The sequence below is a fragment of the Eurosta solidaginis genome, chromosome 1 (assembly GCF_040869045.1).
Source record: "Eurosta solidaginis isolate ZX-2024a chromosome 1, ASM4086904v1, whole genome shotgun sequence".
NCBI classification, from domain to species: Eukaryota; Metazoa; Arthropoda; class Insecta; order Diptera; family Tephritidae; genus Eurosta; species Eurosta solidaginis.
Genome location: NC_090319.1, coordinates 370,458,767 through 370,477,542, shown reverse-complemented (window position 1 = coordinate 370,477,542; position 18,776 = coordinate 370,458,767). Strand labels below are relative to the sequence as shown.

General features: G+C 33.8%; 1 protein-coding gene across 6 annotated transcripts in view; it reads left to right on the top strand.

Annotated features, from left to right (window-relative positions):
- LOC137238226 (serine-rich adhesin for platelets) overlaps positions 1 to 18,776 on the top strand; it is a 193,104-nt gene that overhangs the window by 74,559 nt on the left and 99,769 nt on the right. For all 6 annotated transcript variants that reach the window (XM_067762989.1, XM_067762988.1, XM_067762987.1 and 3 more), the window contains exon 3: positions 12,801 to 13,386. In XM_067762989.1, the coding sequence (XP_067619090.1) occupies positions 12,801 to 13,386 (586 nt within the window). The remainder of the gene's footprint in view (positions 1 to 12,800; positions 13,387 to 18,776) is intronic.

Below are 18,776 nucleotides of genomic sequence, written 5' to 3'. Positions count from 1 at the left end.
TTACAAGTACATGGAATTTTTTTATGTTTGTAGGTATGTCACCATGCTGCCACCTTGTATCGTTCCGCCATGATTGTCTGTCATATAGCATTGTCATTTTATTCGCTTGACATTTCATCCTTCATACTAATCGAGCAGTTACTTCTGTGTGAAAGCAAAAAATTTACGATTTCATTAGAAGGTGAAATGAGATCATTAAGTTTCTGTGTGAGAACAGTATACGATTTGTTTTCCAAAAAACATTTTTGCAGCACCCTGTTATGCAAATTTCGTTTCGTTCCAATTTAATTTTTGATACACTTTTGAAAGCAGTTCAAGTTCTTGACTTGCCGGAAAATCATTTAAAAATTTTCGCAACGTGCTCCTGCTGTTTATCACTTTTCATAGTTTAACAAGAAATATAAATATGTACTTAGCATATACTTTTCAAATTGGAGAACTTGTAAAAGAATTGTTTAGAAAAGTTGTAATCAATGAAGAATATTAAGCAGTCAATTCTATTAAATTCTAAGTGTTGGCAGTTTGTTAACTAATGATATGATATGTGCTTAGTTTTTTTTCACTAAAAATGCTAAAAATTTTCGAGACTATTTATGTTGTAAATTAGGTCATTGTGAATACGCTAAAAAAAAATTATAAAATGAAAATTCCTGATAGCATATGAAATGTGTTTATGTTTGCATACAAATTAACGTCTAAAAAATGGCTAAGTATGTTTTTCTTGACGTTTGTGAAAGTGAGTAGAACCGAGGATTATTAAATGAATAATTTATCGGAATATTTATGAATCTTAGCACGAATGCATGAATATATGGATGGCCGTATAAATGTGTAAATTTAGCGCAAATTTACGCATTTAAACTAGTTTGTGCATATAATTTTGTGTGGTATGGAAGATTTTTTATTGACTGGATTAAAAAAAAAAAAAAAAAAAATATAGCCAACACTCTACAAGTGACTGGCTGTGTGTTTTTGTTAAGCCGAGGGCCCACACCATTTGGGAGTAGCTACTTTTTGCCGTTCGAGGTTAATAGTTCACCCTGCCAGACAGACCTCTAAGCTTCAAGCTGGGTTCAGATTGTAGGGTTCACTGGAGATTTTCGTGACTTTTCCGAGATGATAACGGTACTGAAAACATGATCACATGTGAAAAATTTCAGTACTGCTGTAGGGATCGTATAGGGACTACAACTTGTTTATTAAAAAATTGTTTTCAGTTTCAATTTCAGGATAATACAGGGATCTTATCAGGGTGGTTTCAAGAATATTTCGCGATATATTATGGTATAATTACGACTTAGTTACGTAATCGTTTCGATATGGTTTTGAGTTTTTTTATGGCCACCTTGAACACATTTTCAATTTTTTCGAGATCATTATAGACCATTTTTGTTGGGTTCCCTTATGTTGAAAATGATCCAGTAATTGTAATAGAGTAATGCTTCTGAAATATTGTCTAATTGATTACTTTACTAATCTGAATTTCGAGTAGAAATTATTTCAAGGTTGCCGAAAAGTCCACGCTGGCCCTTATTGATCTTAAACCGAACTGAAAACAATGTAAAAATAGTTCCTTCAAAAAGTACACAGTTGGAGTAGAAATAGAATCTTAAATACGCTCAAGGAATTCGGCAATGATCCTGTGCCTAACCTATTTAAGAACTACCACCAAAATACTTCACGATGTTTGTTTTTGGTATGCATAAATATGTTACCTGCTACTAACGTAAGCAACAGGGCTAGTAATACGATTTTGTGATGTCTTAATATAGTATTGCCATAATTTTTGTTCTTTTAATGTTTAAATCCCTCCACACATTGTTGTTTGTTGCAGCTCCATGCTGGCTTAGATATTTTGCCTACATCGCGGACTGTATGGAGCTTGCACACCGAAATGCGAGTTTTTTAATAAAAACTATGTAATTCGTTTATCTAAGATTAAGGCACCCTCCCACTTTCAAGCTGAAAAGCATAATTTTGTTCGTTTGCCCAAGCTTAGCCCATCTTTTTTGCCGAAAATAAATTATCGGAAAAGTTGTCAGTTGGACTCCCGAAATGCGGATTTTTTTTTAATGAATACTATGAGGTTCGGTTGCTCAAAATTAGCCAAGGATGATCCACCCTTGAAAAAAAAATTATCGTAAACAAAAATTCTATTTGAACGCCCTAAAAATATAAAAATAAATGCAAATGGAAAAAGCCCGAAAAAAAAAAAAAAAAAAAAAATAGCGGTAAAATGATTATATTCTCACCGTGGTTCCTTTGCCCAAGCTTAGCTAATTGAGCCCGTTTTTTTCGTTAGTCCCCCCTTGGAAAAAAATTTTTTCGTAAACAAATTATTTCTATTTAAACATCTATTCATTTATTAAATTCGTATAATTTAATGAGTTAAGACATATTTAAAATAAACTGACAGGAATTGAACACACTAATATTATAGCAATTTCGACCCTGCATTGTATTTTTAAATTCTAAATTTTGTTCCTTTCCGAGTGAGATTCGAACTCGAGTCGTCAAATTTCTAATCCCGCAGTCCTATAAATAGGCTATCACTGCGTCTGTATATATGTGGCTTAATTTCAGTTTTTCAAGTTTGTTGTTATTGTAATTTTGATTTCATTCTCGCTCGCCCTAAGATTTCTTCGGAGGTTATTCGCTCCTTACAATTATTTTTTGTTTATTTGATTATTTGATTGATGGTGTAGAGCTAAATCATTTTTGATTATATATGGTCCTCTGTGCACAAGCATTTTGTGTTGCTGCTTTTGGTTAAGCAGCAACTATCCCTGAACTCTGGTAAAAAAAAGATTTCAAGTTGAATAAACCCCAAAATTGAAAAGAGAAAATCGAATTTTTCGTAAAATTTTTTTCGAATTTTCATAGTTCCATTTCCATAATTTATGTAAGTTTTTCTAAATTATAGAAAATGAGAAAAAAGTATTCCAGGTTATAATTCGAGCTGAAGGACAGAACAAAAATTTTTATGATATTTATTGTTGGTTTATGGCGGCCACCGTGGTGTGATGGTAGCGTGCTCCGCCTATCACACCGTATGCCCTGGGTTCAACTCCCGGGCAAAGCAACATCAAAATTTTAGAAATAAGATTTTTTAATTAGAAGAAAATTTTTCTAAGCGGGGTCGCCCCTCGGCAGTGTCTGGCAAGCGCTCCGATTGTATTTCTGCCATGAAAAGCTCTCAGTGAAAACTCAACTGCCTTGCAGATGCCGTTCGGAGTCGGCATAAAACATGTAGGTCCCGTCCGGCCAATTTGTAGGGAAAAATCAAGAGGAGCACGACGCAAATTGGAAGAGAAGCTCGGCCTTAGATCTCTTCGGAGGTTATCGCGCCTTACATTTATTTTATTTTTATTGTTGGTTTATTTTTTCTATAATTGAAAAATTATTATTTTTTGATGAATCAAAAACAATTGTAAATAAAAAAAGCGGAATTAAATTAACGAAAATGACAAAACTGTCCACTTCTAACTTTGTGTTCGCTGCTGCATGTATGTATGTATATTAATACACAATTCTATTATTTTTGATGATACAGCTTAAAACAGCAAAAAATCACTGGTCACGCATTTCATGACTGACATACATATATATATATACATATGTACATATATGTATTGTACAAATATAAACTTTTATAATTTGTTTGCTTCACAAGCACATATACAAAATGTAATTTCATTTACTTATTTATTACCAATTTTACCACACCCTTTCTCGAAATTCGCTAAAGCGTATTCGAACGTTAATGGAATCACATTAACTGCTTCCAAAAAAGTCCACTACACACTTTGGGGCTAATGAACTTGCTAATTATTAGTTGCTAAATATTATTGTTGTGCTTTTGTGATTCAGCTTTTGGGCTAACAAGTCATGTTTCAGCACCAATGCGTATGTCTGTATGGGTGCACGACCGCTTGTATTTTGAAGAAACATACATACAAATATCGAATACACAAATTCTTTCTCTGAGTAGGTCAACGCATTAATTGAAGTTGTGTTTTAATGAAATGCTTTAGAAATACATTCATATAAATTATTACAGTCCGTGTCAGCAATTTCTATCCCGTAAGTAACTAATTCGATACAACATATCTGAAGAAATGATCGCCCGAGACATCGCAGTTGTTTCGAATTCTTATCTGCCTACGGGAAGAACTGCGCCCCCTAGCGAAACGACGATTATGATACGAAAGCGACATAGCATTTAGAAAATATTTCGATAGAGATGAAAGTTACTAAAGCCTTAAGACAAAAAAGTGTCGAGGAAGGTAGTATTTTAGTATTGAAAAAGTAACTATTTCGATACAAAATTTTGGGAAGTTCAAATTGACGAAGAATAATTATACTGATGTGAGCAAATCTTTCGGAAGCATTATTTGAGGCAAAAAGAGATACCTTCGCCAATGGCACCATCAAATTATTGCATTGCCATCGGCCCTTGATACGTGTGCAAAATTTCAAATTAATCAAACTTCTGGAAATCAAGCTCAGAAATTCTGTTACATACAAATGTACATACAACCCGAGCTAATAGAAGCTATATAAAAACATGATTATCACACCCAGATCATTTCTCTCGCTCATGCTTAACAATCGTATAGAATTATTGAATAAAGTTGCATAAGCAACGAAAGAAAAATTAATATTGTCATAGGCATTTAAAAATATATGTATGTGTGTTTAAAGATTTATTATTTTGTTCCTGTTTGAAAAAGAAAAAAAGTAAACAACCTTGTAAGTACAATCCGGTTTCATTTATTGGTCAAGACTACAAAACGTGGCTTTATGATTGATATACTTGTACTTGGTGTTGGCTGGAATGATTGGCGTTGATACTTTGTAAAAGACAAGTTGAAAAACTACAACTAATAAGAACATCAAACTGCATCCACTAATATTAAGTACCTACTTTGTAGTTCTACTTATGTGACAACGTAATAATATTGACAATTTGATTACTTATTACTTGTTTTGAACATGATTTTTAACGCCGCAAGGTAATATTGCATTTGCAACTTAGTTGTTTGTGAACGGTTGTTTTGTTTCTTTATGGTTATCTCGTATTCGAGATAACTACATTCAGATTTTGACCTGAAAATTATATCAAATCTTGCAAGAAACGTTGATTTTTTAGTTTTGAGATTGATGCGATTAAGATATAGATTTGCTCTACGAATGTCTATATTAGCCAACGTACGAAGTCGGTAGCTATTTAGACCTAGGTCGTGCGAGACGTTTTGATGAATCAAAAATTCGTGAAACAGCTGGAAAGTCATACTTTTATTTCAGTTTTAATTTCAGAGATTCCATAAATTGATTTTTGTTCATCCCTAATCATGAAAATGGAAAATGGTGGAACAATTTATAGTTCAAGGCATTCTGCACTATTTCTTTAAAATTTTCTGAAATTTATGTTATAAGCATATGTGACCTGGAATCATGAAACGACCCCATTGTGCGAAATCAAGCTTTCGAGGAAACCGCGTTTAAAGTTTTTGTTAGCTTGACTCTGTGTAGCGGCTGTCCGTTGTGAACGAATTTTATAATTAAAATTGAATTAACTTCCCGACAAGCTACAACCTTGAAACTTGGAATATAGTTCAGAACCAGATGACAATGCAATAATAAGAAAATAATCCGATAGGTGGCGCATGCATCGAAATATTTCAAAAAATCGTATTTGCGGTCCGATTTGGCTTTAAATGCGATTTGTGAAAAACCTGCGGATCGTTAAATTTCCTATAAGAAACACTCAAAAAGTGAAGAACGATATTTGTCAACAATAGGGTCGTTTCATGATTCCTGGCCACATTATAATCTTAATACTATACTGTTAGTGCAGGCACGGCACACGGTACATTGCTGTTAAAATATTTTGGTTTTGTTTTTCGATGAGAGAATCTACCTAAATTATATTTTTTTGTAGTCGAACCTACATTGCTATAATCACAAGAATTGTGTAGACTTTATTCTTTTGATTTCGTATTAGAAACTCATTGCGAGAATATTGTACTAGCAATATGGGAATATTATATTACGTATGTGGCTATAAGCAACTGTTTGGTGACTACATATATGAAGGGCTGCCAGATGTCTTGGACAAATTGAAAAAAGTTATACCAAATTACGTACCCGGTAATCGATAATTAACTTCAAGTTGTTGTTTTGAATTTACCGAAGTGAGCTAATTCGGGGGGCAGAGACTATGTCAGAACTCAGTTTAAGAATGACCTAGGATGTTTTTCAAAAATTGTTTGACATAAAATGGTCGACTTGGCTCCGCATTTGACGGAAAATTATAACATTTCCCAGTGATTTGCCAAACATTTCAAGTGAATTCCTGCCATGGAAAGCTTCCCAGTGAAAACTCACATTCCTTGCAGATGCCGTTCGGAGTCGTCATAAAACATGTAGGGGAAATCAAAAGAAGCATGGCGCAAATTGGAAGAGAAGCTCGGTCTAAATCTCCCCGTAGATAAGTTGCGCCAAATATTTATTTATTTTTTCAGTATCTGAGGTACACACATTTTTCGTGAGTGTTCGGGAAATTTTTAAAAATTCAAAAGATGATTTTAAAAATAAAAATATATTTTGTTTTTTTCAGATATTCGACCGATTTATCTCAATAAAATCTATTTTTTCATTTCAACCGACGCGTTTCGACGCATATTCACGTCTTCCTCAGGATTATTTTTGAAAAAACGAAAAACAAAGTTATTAAATACAGGCAAATTAACATGTTACATATAAAACTGATTTTACATTTTACTAAGCTTACAAAATTGACAACATTAAATTCCTCTAGTTAGAGCAATAATATATAAACAGCCGTGTTCCTTTTTTGAGTCCATGGTTGATTTGATTGAAAATGTATCATTCTAGATGATGCTAAGGCTTTTTTGTACTAGTTGGTTCTTATATTGTTATCTGGGGAATTGCGAATCTCCACATCTAAGAAAGCTATTTTCCTGAACTTTACTGTTTCGAGGGTGAACTGAATTTTCGTATGTTGTCCATTGAATGCATTTAGAAGCTTCCACATATCGACTACATATTTGGTTATGTATTTGATATGTACATCTTTGGATCTCAGCTCAGTGAGGCTGTCGTTTATAATTTTATATAATAGTATGTCTCCACGGCACCAAAACCAATTTGATTTCGGAAGATTCTTAATTTCAACCGAAATTAGCTCAAACTTAGCTAATTTCGTTATGTGAAAAATGTCAAACGAAATTAGAAATTCTTCTTAATTTCATCGAAATTGGACCCAAATTATGTGCAATTTACTGAGCGACTCTGTGGTCGATTACAATTTACGCAAATTAATCTATGGTCTGTCCGCACTAGCTGTCAAATTTCAAAAACATGTTTATCTTGAACGTTTTAATTCGACTGTGGGGGAAAAAGCGAAAACAAATGTTATTTGAAATTATGCAAAAGAAGAAGCATAATCGTTTGGACAGGAATGTAATTTACGAAATCATACTACCGAAATCGTGTACCGTGTAGACATAGTATAAGACAATATCAGCTATTAGTCGGTGACAAGGGATTGCCACTGCCATCGGCATGCCATATATTTGTTGGTAGTACGTTTCATCGTATAAAAAGTAATTATTTTCTCTCAAACAGAACTCGAAAATTTTAAGAAACCCGGTTTTGGGTATTTTGGTATATGTTTGAAGAATTGGCCATTTCTACATTATTATTGTGGTAATTGTGTATAGGTGTGTTAGTTAAAAGAGATACAACGTCTAGGGATATAAAGAATTTATATTTATTTGCATTACTATATTTTATTTATTAAACGTATTTTATATATTAAAATATAAAAGCTAGCAAGTTCATATGATTCGATATCAATTCGAAAATTCTTTTATAAAAATCAATAACTTTTTGATAAATTTTCGATTAGAAATCGATAATTTTCTGAAAACATATCCATCACTTTTCAATAATTGACTGTTAACTTTTTGATAACAAACTGAACTTTTATAACAAATCGATAAATATGCGATCGATTTTCTTCGATTTAATTTCGAAAATAGATTGATATCTTTCGATAACAAATCGATCCCTTCTGTATAGAAAATCGATGCAATTTTTTTACCTTTTTAGTAACAAAACGGTAAATCATTTATAATAACCTTCCACGAAAAGGCGGCAAATTTATAACACTTCGATAACTCGTCTATTATATTTCTATAAAACATCTACTATAACACATCTACAAAACCGATAATTATAATAATAATAAGATGATGCAAAGAAAGATACATTACAGATAAGTCATACTTCTACCAAGTTATATTAAAATTAAGAACATTATTCTCTCGCTGATTACGCTATTTAAGTAAGACAAATAACAAATGCAATACATACTTCTGTACTTGATAAAATAAAATATTCCCTTTTCTAAAACAAAAGCGTATAACGGTTTAAAAAGCATTCTGCTCCATAAAACCTAAATAATATCTCAAGCCACTCTATAGTAGCAATCCGGGAAGATTGCTTAAAAATATCGCTCTTTTCCTATCCGTCAGTGAAGTGCTCGAGCTACATTTTACTATTTTGAGTGCCGCTGCTATCGAAAATTTTTGTTTCACTTATTGGTTCATAAAAATTTAACAATAACTGGCGGCTGCTCACTGACAAACACCGATTTTTGCACCTACTTATTGTAATTACAACAAAAAAAATTTATAAATATTAAAAGCTATTTTACTCTGTTTCCGTTTGTTTATTCTTTTATAGTAACTAGGTTATGCTCTTGTTTTCTAGTCAGTTAAGTAAGCCACCAAAATTGTATAGACTTTTGAGTATTTACGCTTAATAAATTATGACTGTTGTTATTAGCTAGATTTTTTTTCCGGTTTTGTCTAGCCCTCGCGTGTTACAATTATTCAAATTGCCTTATTTATTATTATAATGGAGATTTTGATTTAATTTATGTTTGAAACTTTATTGCTGTTTAAACAAAAAAAAAAAAAAAGCGAAAATGAAAAAGAGTTTATGAAAAAATGAAGGGATAACATTACCTAGCAAGAAAGTTTAATTAGCATTTTAACGAAAGTGCTGATGCGTAAGCAGTTTGAAAAGTGGAAAAAGAAGAAGCGACCAAAAAAAAAGGCACTCGAAAGTTTAGGGCATTTGCTTATGCGATAAGCCGCTTAAATATGTGGGTGCGGCACACAATGTTACGAGTTGTATTAAAACATGTAAAAATTTATTTTAAATATATGAAAAAAGTCGCGTTCCCAATGACAGTGAATATTCGAGATATAATAAAGTTCATTTTTATACTCAGTTGAGCAGAGCTCACAGAGTATATTAAGTTTGATCGGATAACGGTTGCTTGTACAGGTATAAAGGAATCGAGATAGATATAGACTTCCATATATCAAAATCATCAGTATCGAAAAAAAATTCGATTGAGCCATATCCGTCCGTCCGTCCGTTAACACGATAACTTGAGTAAATTTTGAGGTATCTTGATGAAATTTGGCATGTAGATTCCCGGGAACTCATCTCAGATCGCTGTTTAAAATGAACGATATCGGACTATAACCACGCCCACTTTTTCGATACGAAAATTTCGAAAAATTGAAAAAGTGCGATAATTCATTTTCAAAGGCGGATAAAGCAATAAAACTTGGTAGGTGAGTTTAACTTATGACGCAGAATAGAAAATTACGAAAATTTTGGACAATGGGCGTGGCACCGCCCACTTTTAAAAGAAGGTAATTTAGAAGTTGTGCAAGCTGTAATTTGGCAGTCGTTGAAGATATCATGATGAAATTTGGCAGGAACGTTACTCCTATTACTATATGTATAAAAAAAAAAAAAAAATAAGAAACGACCACGCCCACTTAAAAAAAAATTTTTTTTTAAAGTCATAATAAAAAAAGGTTATATCTTTACAGTATATAAGTAAATTATGTCAACATTCAACTCCAGTAATGACATCGTGTAACAAAATACAAAAATAAAAGAAAATTTCAAAATGGGCGTGACTCCGCCCTTTTTCATTTAATTTGTCTAGAATACCCTTAATGCCATAAGTCGAACAAAAATTTACCAATTCTTGTGAAATTTGGTAGGGGCTTAGATTCTAGGGCGATAACTGTTTTCTGTGAAAAAGGGTGAAATCGGTTGAAGCCACGCCCAGTTTTTACACACAGTAAATCGTCTGTCTTTCCGCTCGGCCGTTAACACGATAACTTGAGCAAAAATCGATATATCTTTACTAAACTCAGTTCACGTAATTACCTGAACTCACTTTGTGTTGGTATTAAAAATGGCCGAAATCCGACTATGACCACGCCGCCTTTTCGATATCGAAAATTACGAAAAATGAAAAAAATGCCATAATTCTATACCAAATACGAAAAAAGGGATGAAACATGGTAACTGGATTGGTTTATTGACGCAAAATATAACTTTAGAAACAAACTTTGTAAACTGGGTGTGACACCTACCATATTAAGTAGAAGAAAATGAAAAAGTTCTGCAGGGCGAAATCAAAAGCCCTTGGAATCTTGGCAGGAATACTGTTCGTGGTATTACATATATAAATAAATTAGCGGTACCCGACAGATGATGGTCTGGGTCACCCTGGTCCACATTTTGTTCGATATCTCGAAAACGCCTTCACATATACAACTAAGGTCCACTCCCTTTAAAGCCCTCATTAGTACCTTTAATTTGACACTCATATCGTACAAACAAATTCTAGAGTCACCCCTGGTCCACCTTTATGGCGATATCTCGAAAAGGGGTCCACCTTGAGAACTAAGGCCCACTCCCTTTTAAAATACTCTTTAATAGCTTCCATTTGATACACATCTCATACAAACACATTCCAGGGTTACCCTAGGTACATTTTCCTACATGGTGATTTTCCCTTATTTTGTCTCCATAGCTCTCAACTGAGTATGTAATGTTCGGTTACACCCGAACTTAGCCTTCCTTACTTGATTTTCTTTTACTTTTGCATTTTTTAGTATAAAGCAATGAAACAATGCAGATCTCGCGAGTGGAAAAGATTACCAAGAGAATGCTTACGATGTGCCATCATCGTTCTAATTAGAGGAACATATAAAAAGCTACTTTTTTTGATAAAATCTCGGCATTTTTAATTTGTCCGCCTACCAATGTAGAAGGCATGCCAATTAGTTAGGCAAAAAATACAATTTTAGATTTTCTTCCTACAACAAGTCGCGGGTTCTGGCAAATGGAAACGTTACTTAATTTTAGCCGCAGATGACATAGTATCGCTACACTGTGCGTCGTCCGATTTTTATGATTATGCTTACTTCATTTCGGTATTGTGAAAGTGGTTATTTGAGTGTAAATTAAGATTTCATTTTAACCGATTAATATGATGCTATAAAAACGAATAAACTCCTATGTTTGTAATTTGGAAAACAACTTTTTGTTTGCTTTCTGTTTCTAAATATTTTGATAAAAAATTTCTTGTGGTAGCTGAAGTTTAGTCAGACTCCTGAAACACACCAATTAGAATGAATTTCTACCCATTTTCCTAAGCTAGCTTCATATATTCGCTTGCCATTGCTGAACCCGAGGAGTCGTTTTGAGTTTTGTTCACTGAATTATGTACTTACAGCAGCGAACAAGAAAATAGCAGTGAAAATTTTAATAAAGTTACGTCAATTAAATTTTAAATCTTTTATATTCCATAATTTAAGAAAAAAAGTTTATGCATTTTGTAACTGATACAATGCAAACCGAGTTCCAAAAGGTTTTCGGGATAATTCGAAATAATAAAATTTCGAAATTATTATTTGGCTTTTGAATAGAATTTGGTAGACTAAAATTGATTGGGCTACAAAACCTGTATACTCAAAAAAAGTTCAGGGAACTCAAATAAAAAATTCAAAATTTTCGTAAAATTTTTCCGAATTTTCAATTTTTTTGACAACACTTTTGCTTAGTTTCAGTTACAACATTTATAGATATTTATATAATTTAATTGAAGAAATTCGATCAAAAATGCACTTGATTATTCTTTCTGTTCGCTGCGTCACATTATTAAAAAGTTTCCAGGTTGACTTGTACTTCTGCAGGGAACCAACGGCAAAGAACTGAGAGCTAGAGCCCAAAATAATTGACTACCTGTAAAATATGGTGGTATGCATTGCATATGGTTAGCCGGGTTAATCAAGATACAGGTTGCTTCAGCTGCATGGAATATGACGTTGGTGGAATCAGTAAGACACTTCATACTTAGCTGCTCAGATATTACTAGGATAAGGTGAAATTACCTCAGTCTAGAAGGTCAATCATATCTCGATATTATCGTGTAATTCCGCTTGCCAAATCTTTAGAGCACTCCTGGTAATCAAAATGAAAGGCCGGCTGCTAAAGCATGCTGATTTATTTTTGTACCGTCTGCTATGGGGAGCCAATGCAATTCAAAGCTTGCTTGGCTAGATTTACGTGTGGTGCTATTGAAATCGGTCTTTTTTTATTGTCGAGAGCCAAACAGATCCAATGTTATGTTGTTGTGAACTATAGAGAGCCACTAAAGCCATGAGTTGGTATGGCTGCTTAAAATCATAAGTTAAATTGTGGCATCCATTTAGTTTTTAAAACAACAGTCGAATCTGGGGGGCTATATGACATTTCATCTACTAGACTGAGTGGATCCAGTTGGCTTTAAAAATAAATTCATTTACGTGCAAAATTTATTATACAATAAATTAATATAGCCGCTAATTTTTATTATTTTCTTATTCCTTTTTTCTTTATACTTACAGAATTATGTCTATAGCCGATCTGCCACCTTTGCCAAAAAGTCTCAGTGGTATTAATAAAATGCTTGGTTCGGATTCGGGTATGATCAGCGATGATGCTGGCATTAATGTGGAAACCCAAAATAACAATAACAACAACAGCAACGTTAACAATAGTAACTCAAGTAGTAGACATAGTCCAATGAGCAATAATAATATATACAATAAGTTAGAATACCAAAAAGAAGATAATAATATTAGTAGCAACAACAATATCAATAATAGTAGTAGCACTGCCAACAATAATAATAATATTGGCAAAATTGAATTTGATAAAGCGAAATTGTCGGAAACCAATGAAATTGAATCGAACAACCTAACCACCGGCAAGTCAAAGGCATCAGCAAATGCCACAACAAGAGAAAATGCAGCAGAAACAACATCAGCAACATTATCACCAACGGCAACAACACGAACGGCAGCAACAACGCATGCAACTCCCCCGAAAACGGCTGTCACATCAAATGCCGCTGGCGCTGGCGGTGCCTTGACGACGAGCGTGACAGGAAGCACATTGGATACGCAATTAGCCATTTTAAGAAAAGAAATGGTAAGTGTAAGCTTGTAACTGGTAGATACTTACGTATGTAATGTCTTTCTTTGTATGTTGTTTATTATATACCGCGCTTGATTTTTATATTGGTTTGTAGAGATAGTAAATGTGGCGGGAATATGCAATTGTATTAAATCAATAATTGGATTTTAATGAAAAAAAAAAAACCGGAAAATTTTGAGAAGTTAATGACGAATGTGGGCATTCATACATAGACCGGAAACACATTCGTTTTATTTATAACCTCTCTTTTGAAATTTCTTCGACTCAGCATGCGAAAATAGTGGAAGTTCTTGTTGCCAAAAGGTAAAATATTAGCTTAGATAAGAAAATTTCCAAACTAGGTTACAAAACTTTTGTGTATACCGATGGTTCCAAATTAACGGAAATAAGTAGACCCTTAAGGCGGCTAAAAACTGCAGCGTCTTTCAGACGGAAATTTTAGCCGTGAAGAAAGCAGCTGAAATTCTGAAGGAAGCTTGCTTAAGCTGCAGTTAGGCGGTAAATAAGGCAATAATCTCACACAGTACTTCACCAACAAGTACCCCAGAATGCAAAGGAGCATTGGAAAACATTCGCTCAGGCCGGCACATACATCCCTATTGGTTCCCCTGTCATAAACGGATAAAAGGTAACGAAAAAGCCACTGAGTTGGCAAAGAAGGGTTCAGAACTCGCTGAATCGACGGAAAACGTTCCAATCCGTCCGGACCGGCTCAACCTAACCTACAATGCTTTTGTTTAATAAAAAGCTCAAAGATTTATCTAATTTTATGAATTGCTAGACATTACTTGCAGCTGTGTCTACTCTAGGAAAAACGTAACATTCGCTGAACTAAATCAGAAAAAAATTTGGAAATAATACCAAAACACACCAATCCCAAAGTGTCCCCGAGGTAGTTATGAAATCATCTGAATATAGTTTCGAAATGATAACACAAGAAATTTCGGGATTATTCTGATATAGCTTTGAAATAACACGGAATTGATCCCTATACCTATAAAAAAACTTATCGTAAGATAGTCTCACAGTGATCTCTAAACATCCCCCAAATTACCCTGAAATGCTTCGGGAATAGATCCGAAACAATTTGGAAATAAAGCCAAAACTAATACGAATTGAAATAAGCCTGAAAAGAATACTGAAACTATCAGCAGATAGCACCAAAATGATCTAGAAATGATTAAAAGACGGTCCCGATGATATAATTACCAGAATATTTCCGAAGTTATCCTGAAATGAATCAAAAATGATCGCAGAATTTTTCGGAAATACTCCTAGAAACAATCCAAAAGCTATCTGAAAATAATCTCGAAATGATCGGAAATATTCCCGAAAATAATATTGAAATGATCCGAAAATGGTCCCAAATTATTGTGAAAAGGCTCGCAATGATCCCGAAATAATCTGAAAATAATCCCGAAAAATTTCGAAGTACCTCATAAACTATCCCGAAAACAACGATGCAAATATCCAGAGATATCGCCGAAATGTTTAGTTTTCCAAAACTGCTTAGTTCTCGATTTTTATAACACCGATAAAAAATATTATGGTGTAGGTCAGATAGACCGAGTTTTATACCTCCCCCCCCCCCCCCCCCTAAATTATTTGTGAAAGATAATATACTAAATTTGTAACGATTACGAATTTACTAATCATATAAAGGGTATAGGAAAAAATTTAGGCAGTAGATACTTGGAGACCAACATATGAACTACCAAATTTGTAAATAACAAAAATTTTCACATTTTTAATATTGACTAGAGTTCGCCCAGTGGTTGAAATTCAACCACAGGAAAGGAAAGGACAGGAAAGGAAAGGAAAGGAAGGAAAATCAATGGAAGAGGAATGAAAATAAAAGAAATATAATTTGTAATTTTATTATAATAATAGGAACATTCGATGGGTAATATAATGAATAAGTAAGCTCAAAATAGGGAAATTTTATATTGCTCTGGCAGGAAGGGTATGATTTAATCAATCTGCTTCTCGTAAACAAAAGGTAGGAAAAGGAAAGGAAAGGAAAGGAAAGGAAAAAAAGGAAGGAAAGGAAAGGAAGGAGTATAAATTGAAGAGAAATGAAAGTAAAAGAAAGGAATTAAGTAGAAAATTAAAAGAAAGGAAAGGAAAGGAAAATCAAGAAAAGGAAAGGAAAGGAATGGAAAGGAAAGGAAATAAAAGGAATGGAAAGGAAAGGAAAGCAAAGAAAATTAAACAAAGGAAAGGAAAATAAAAGAATAGAATGGAAAATAAAGGAAAGCAAAGGAAAGAAATGAAATAGACATGATGCATGATCAGCTATGTATTTTTGTTTAATTTTTATTGTGTACAAAGCAACTCCTCGGCCATGCTCACGATTCAGCATATTACACAAAAAGCAAGTACACACACACAGCGTGTCTATAGTATGAATAAGTGCATATGTAGTGGTGTGACTTTTATGTTAAATTTTTTATATTAAAATGATTTTTCAAATTTTTTTTATTGACAATTCTGAAATTCATTCATATTTATAAATGCAACATCTTGGTTGATTGTGGCGGCCTTAAATCTTACTGAAGGTTTATTTCAAGTAAGTACTGGGCTAACTTAAATATCCGAAAGGTTAAACAATATTGGGACTATTTTAATTTGTTTTTGGTTGATTTTTCGACCGGATCGATAATCGATGTTTATCGGAACGTTCTTCCGTCAGCCCTGGTCAAATTTGGCTTCGAGACAAACTGGTTTCGGTGTTGTGCCATCTTCAGTGTCATTTTTCGTTCTAAGGATGTGTCATCCTATGTTCTAAGAAGCCTTAATTTGCACTCTGAAACCGGTTTGCCTCCAAACTAAATTCCTTGTCGTTCCTATATAGTTGACAAGAAGTTGTACAAAAACCAAACATTATGATGAAACCGGGAGGTATTCGTAGCTTTGTACAATTGAAGCAAGGTCAGCCAGAAAAAAAGTTTCATATCGAAATTTCTATATATCGGTTCGGCCACTGCTAATATAAAATAGTTCTTCAATAGTCCAAACAAATTTATTTAGTTTTGTGTGTTTGCTGCCCAAAATTGTGTAGAGATGCATGCTCATAAATAAACATACATACATACATATGTATAAGCATACATACATATGTATGCATGTTTAGGTCTGTCTATAAATAAATATATGGAAGTTGGCGGGTGTGCCATCACTTCATTTTAATATCTTCATCTAACAATTTATAATTTGGATGCATTTCTATCAACGCTTTCTGATATTTTCCTCTTTGGTTAGCTGCTCCTGCATTTCCCGTCCACAGCCATTATTCACTCAGGCGCTGTCTGTATGTCAATCAGTCAGTCATACAATCAACCAGAAAGTTGTGCTTTTATTAGAAGAAAGTGAAATGAGTTGACCTTAAAATAAAAGTTGTTGGATTCGTTAGTTTTTGGAATTTTGAAAAGTTCACTGTGCAACCTTCTCTTCTTGTTGCCTCTCATTGCTGCATGCATTTGAAATAATTGCCTTTAATTTTATTTTTCATTTCTAATTTTAACTTTATGTTAGCTGTTGTTATTTCCCCCAATTGACCGCAGCTGAGTGGGTCTTCAAGAAAAATATATTAAAATTGTTGAACGTATAGAAAATATATAAATAAAAAATCAATAAAAGCGTGAATGCGTAGGTGAAAATGACGGAAAAGAAGAGAGAAAGAAGAAACTAAAAATAAATAATAAAACGCTAAAAATATCAACAATTATGTGCTAAACAAAAATGTTTATGAGCTGCATTGTGCATTCGTGAATTTATTTATTGTTGTAGTTTTGCTGCGCTTGCTGTGCGCACTTTTGTCTGTCATTTAAAATGTTTTTATGTTTTTTTTTACATTACTTTATTGTGCTTTCTTACATCCATACAATTTATTTTCTTTTTTTGTATATTTGTGTCCTCATAATTTTTCAATAGAGCTCAGGAAATACATATATATACAGATATGTATATAAATACAATTGCATGCTGTATACGCACCTTTGCGCATGCGCTTTTGATGATTTTTTCGCTTTTTTCACCTTGTGCAGTTGGCACGTTGTAGTGCGCAGTTTGTTTTGGTGTCATTGCCAACATCACGTGTGACGTTCACACTAACTTATTCACCTACATATTTTAGCATACTTGTATATATGTATTTGCTACTACTTTTGTCTTTTCACTGGAAATTTACATAGAAAGTGATTTTTAAAGTGTGACTTAAGTTTTGTAAATAAATAAATATTACAATAGTTTATTATTTTTTTTATTGATTTTGTTGAAGTTTCGGCAAAGTGAGAGTGTTTTAGACAATTTGAGTTATAAGGAATATGTTTACAAGTGGTGCAATCACAACTTAAACCAGTAAGCACGAGACTGACTATATATACCACCGAACTATATAATTTTTTCAGACAACAATGACTGCCCTATACGTAAGCATTCGGTGAAATCTGAAGCCTCTAGATGTTAAAATGGGACAGTAATTACGAAAAGCTTCTTATCTGAACAATCGGTTGGGGGTAATATATGCTATATATACGACCAATCTCAACAATTTTTTCAGACAACAATATGTTAAATTCCAATCTGGAGGCATGCGCTCGTCCGACCATATTTTGCATATGAGTTGATGCATCCTCTTCATCAACTCCTTACTTCTGTGTTATTCTTTAGTCGTGATATTGCCTTGTTATTCTCCCTTCGTCATAGTCGAGTGCAGTAACGTGTTTTCCGTCAGTGGCGATTAGATTGTCGGGACCCTTTTCCACTCACTAGCTAGCAATGAGGACAAGTGCTCCACCACAACTTCAGCATGCTCTGATACCACCTATTTTTTTGTAGAATTTACGCGCATTATTCCTATCAGCGAGCATCTGAGCTGCTTGCACGTTTCTTTCTTCAGGTTCTTCTTCAGATTGCTCTCAGTGAGCAGGTGTGAGGACCAAGTGAAGTAATTATCAGCTGTCTGTTTCGTGAGTAGTCTTTCGATGGCAAACTATCCTTGTGTAACAGCACGCACTTTTTCTGCTGCACAAAGGCGTGTACGTAATTTGGCAGCTTCAAGATAGAAACTGAGTCGATATTTGGACCGAATAGAGTGCGGGTATGCAGAACACACGATGTGATCGATTTGGTTTCGTGGTCTTCGATCAGGAGAAGACAGACAAACAGCTTGGAGTATATTTTTATACTGGATCTTGTAATTATCATATTCCGAACTGCGGCGAAGTCAATCAGCGTGAACTTATTGAGACATTTTTGATAGTGGAGGCTACATTTTCCAACTGTAGGGCTATAGACTTTCTTGTGCCCACTCTGGCGTTAACGCTACCCTGCAAGTTCATTAATATCATTACGGGGCAGTCATCGCATGTCTTTTCTACTTT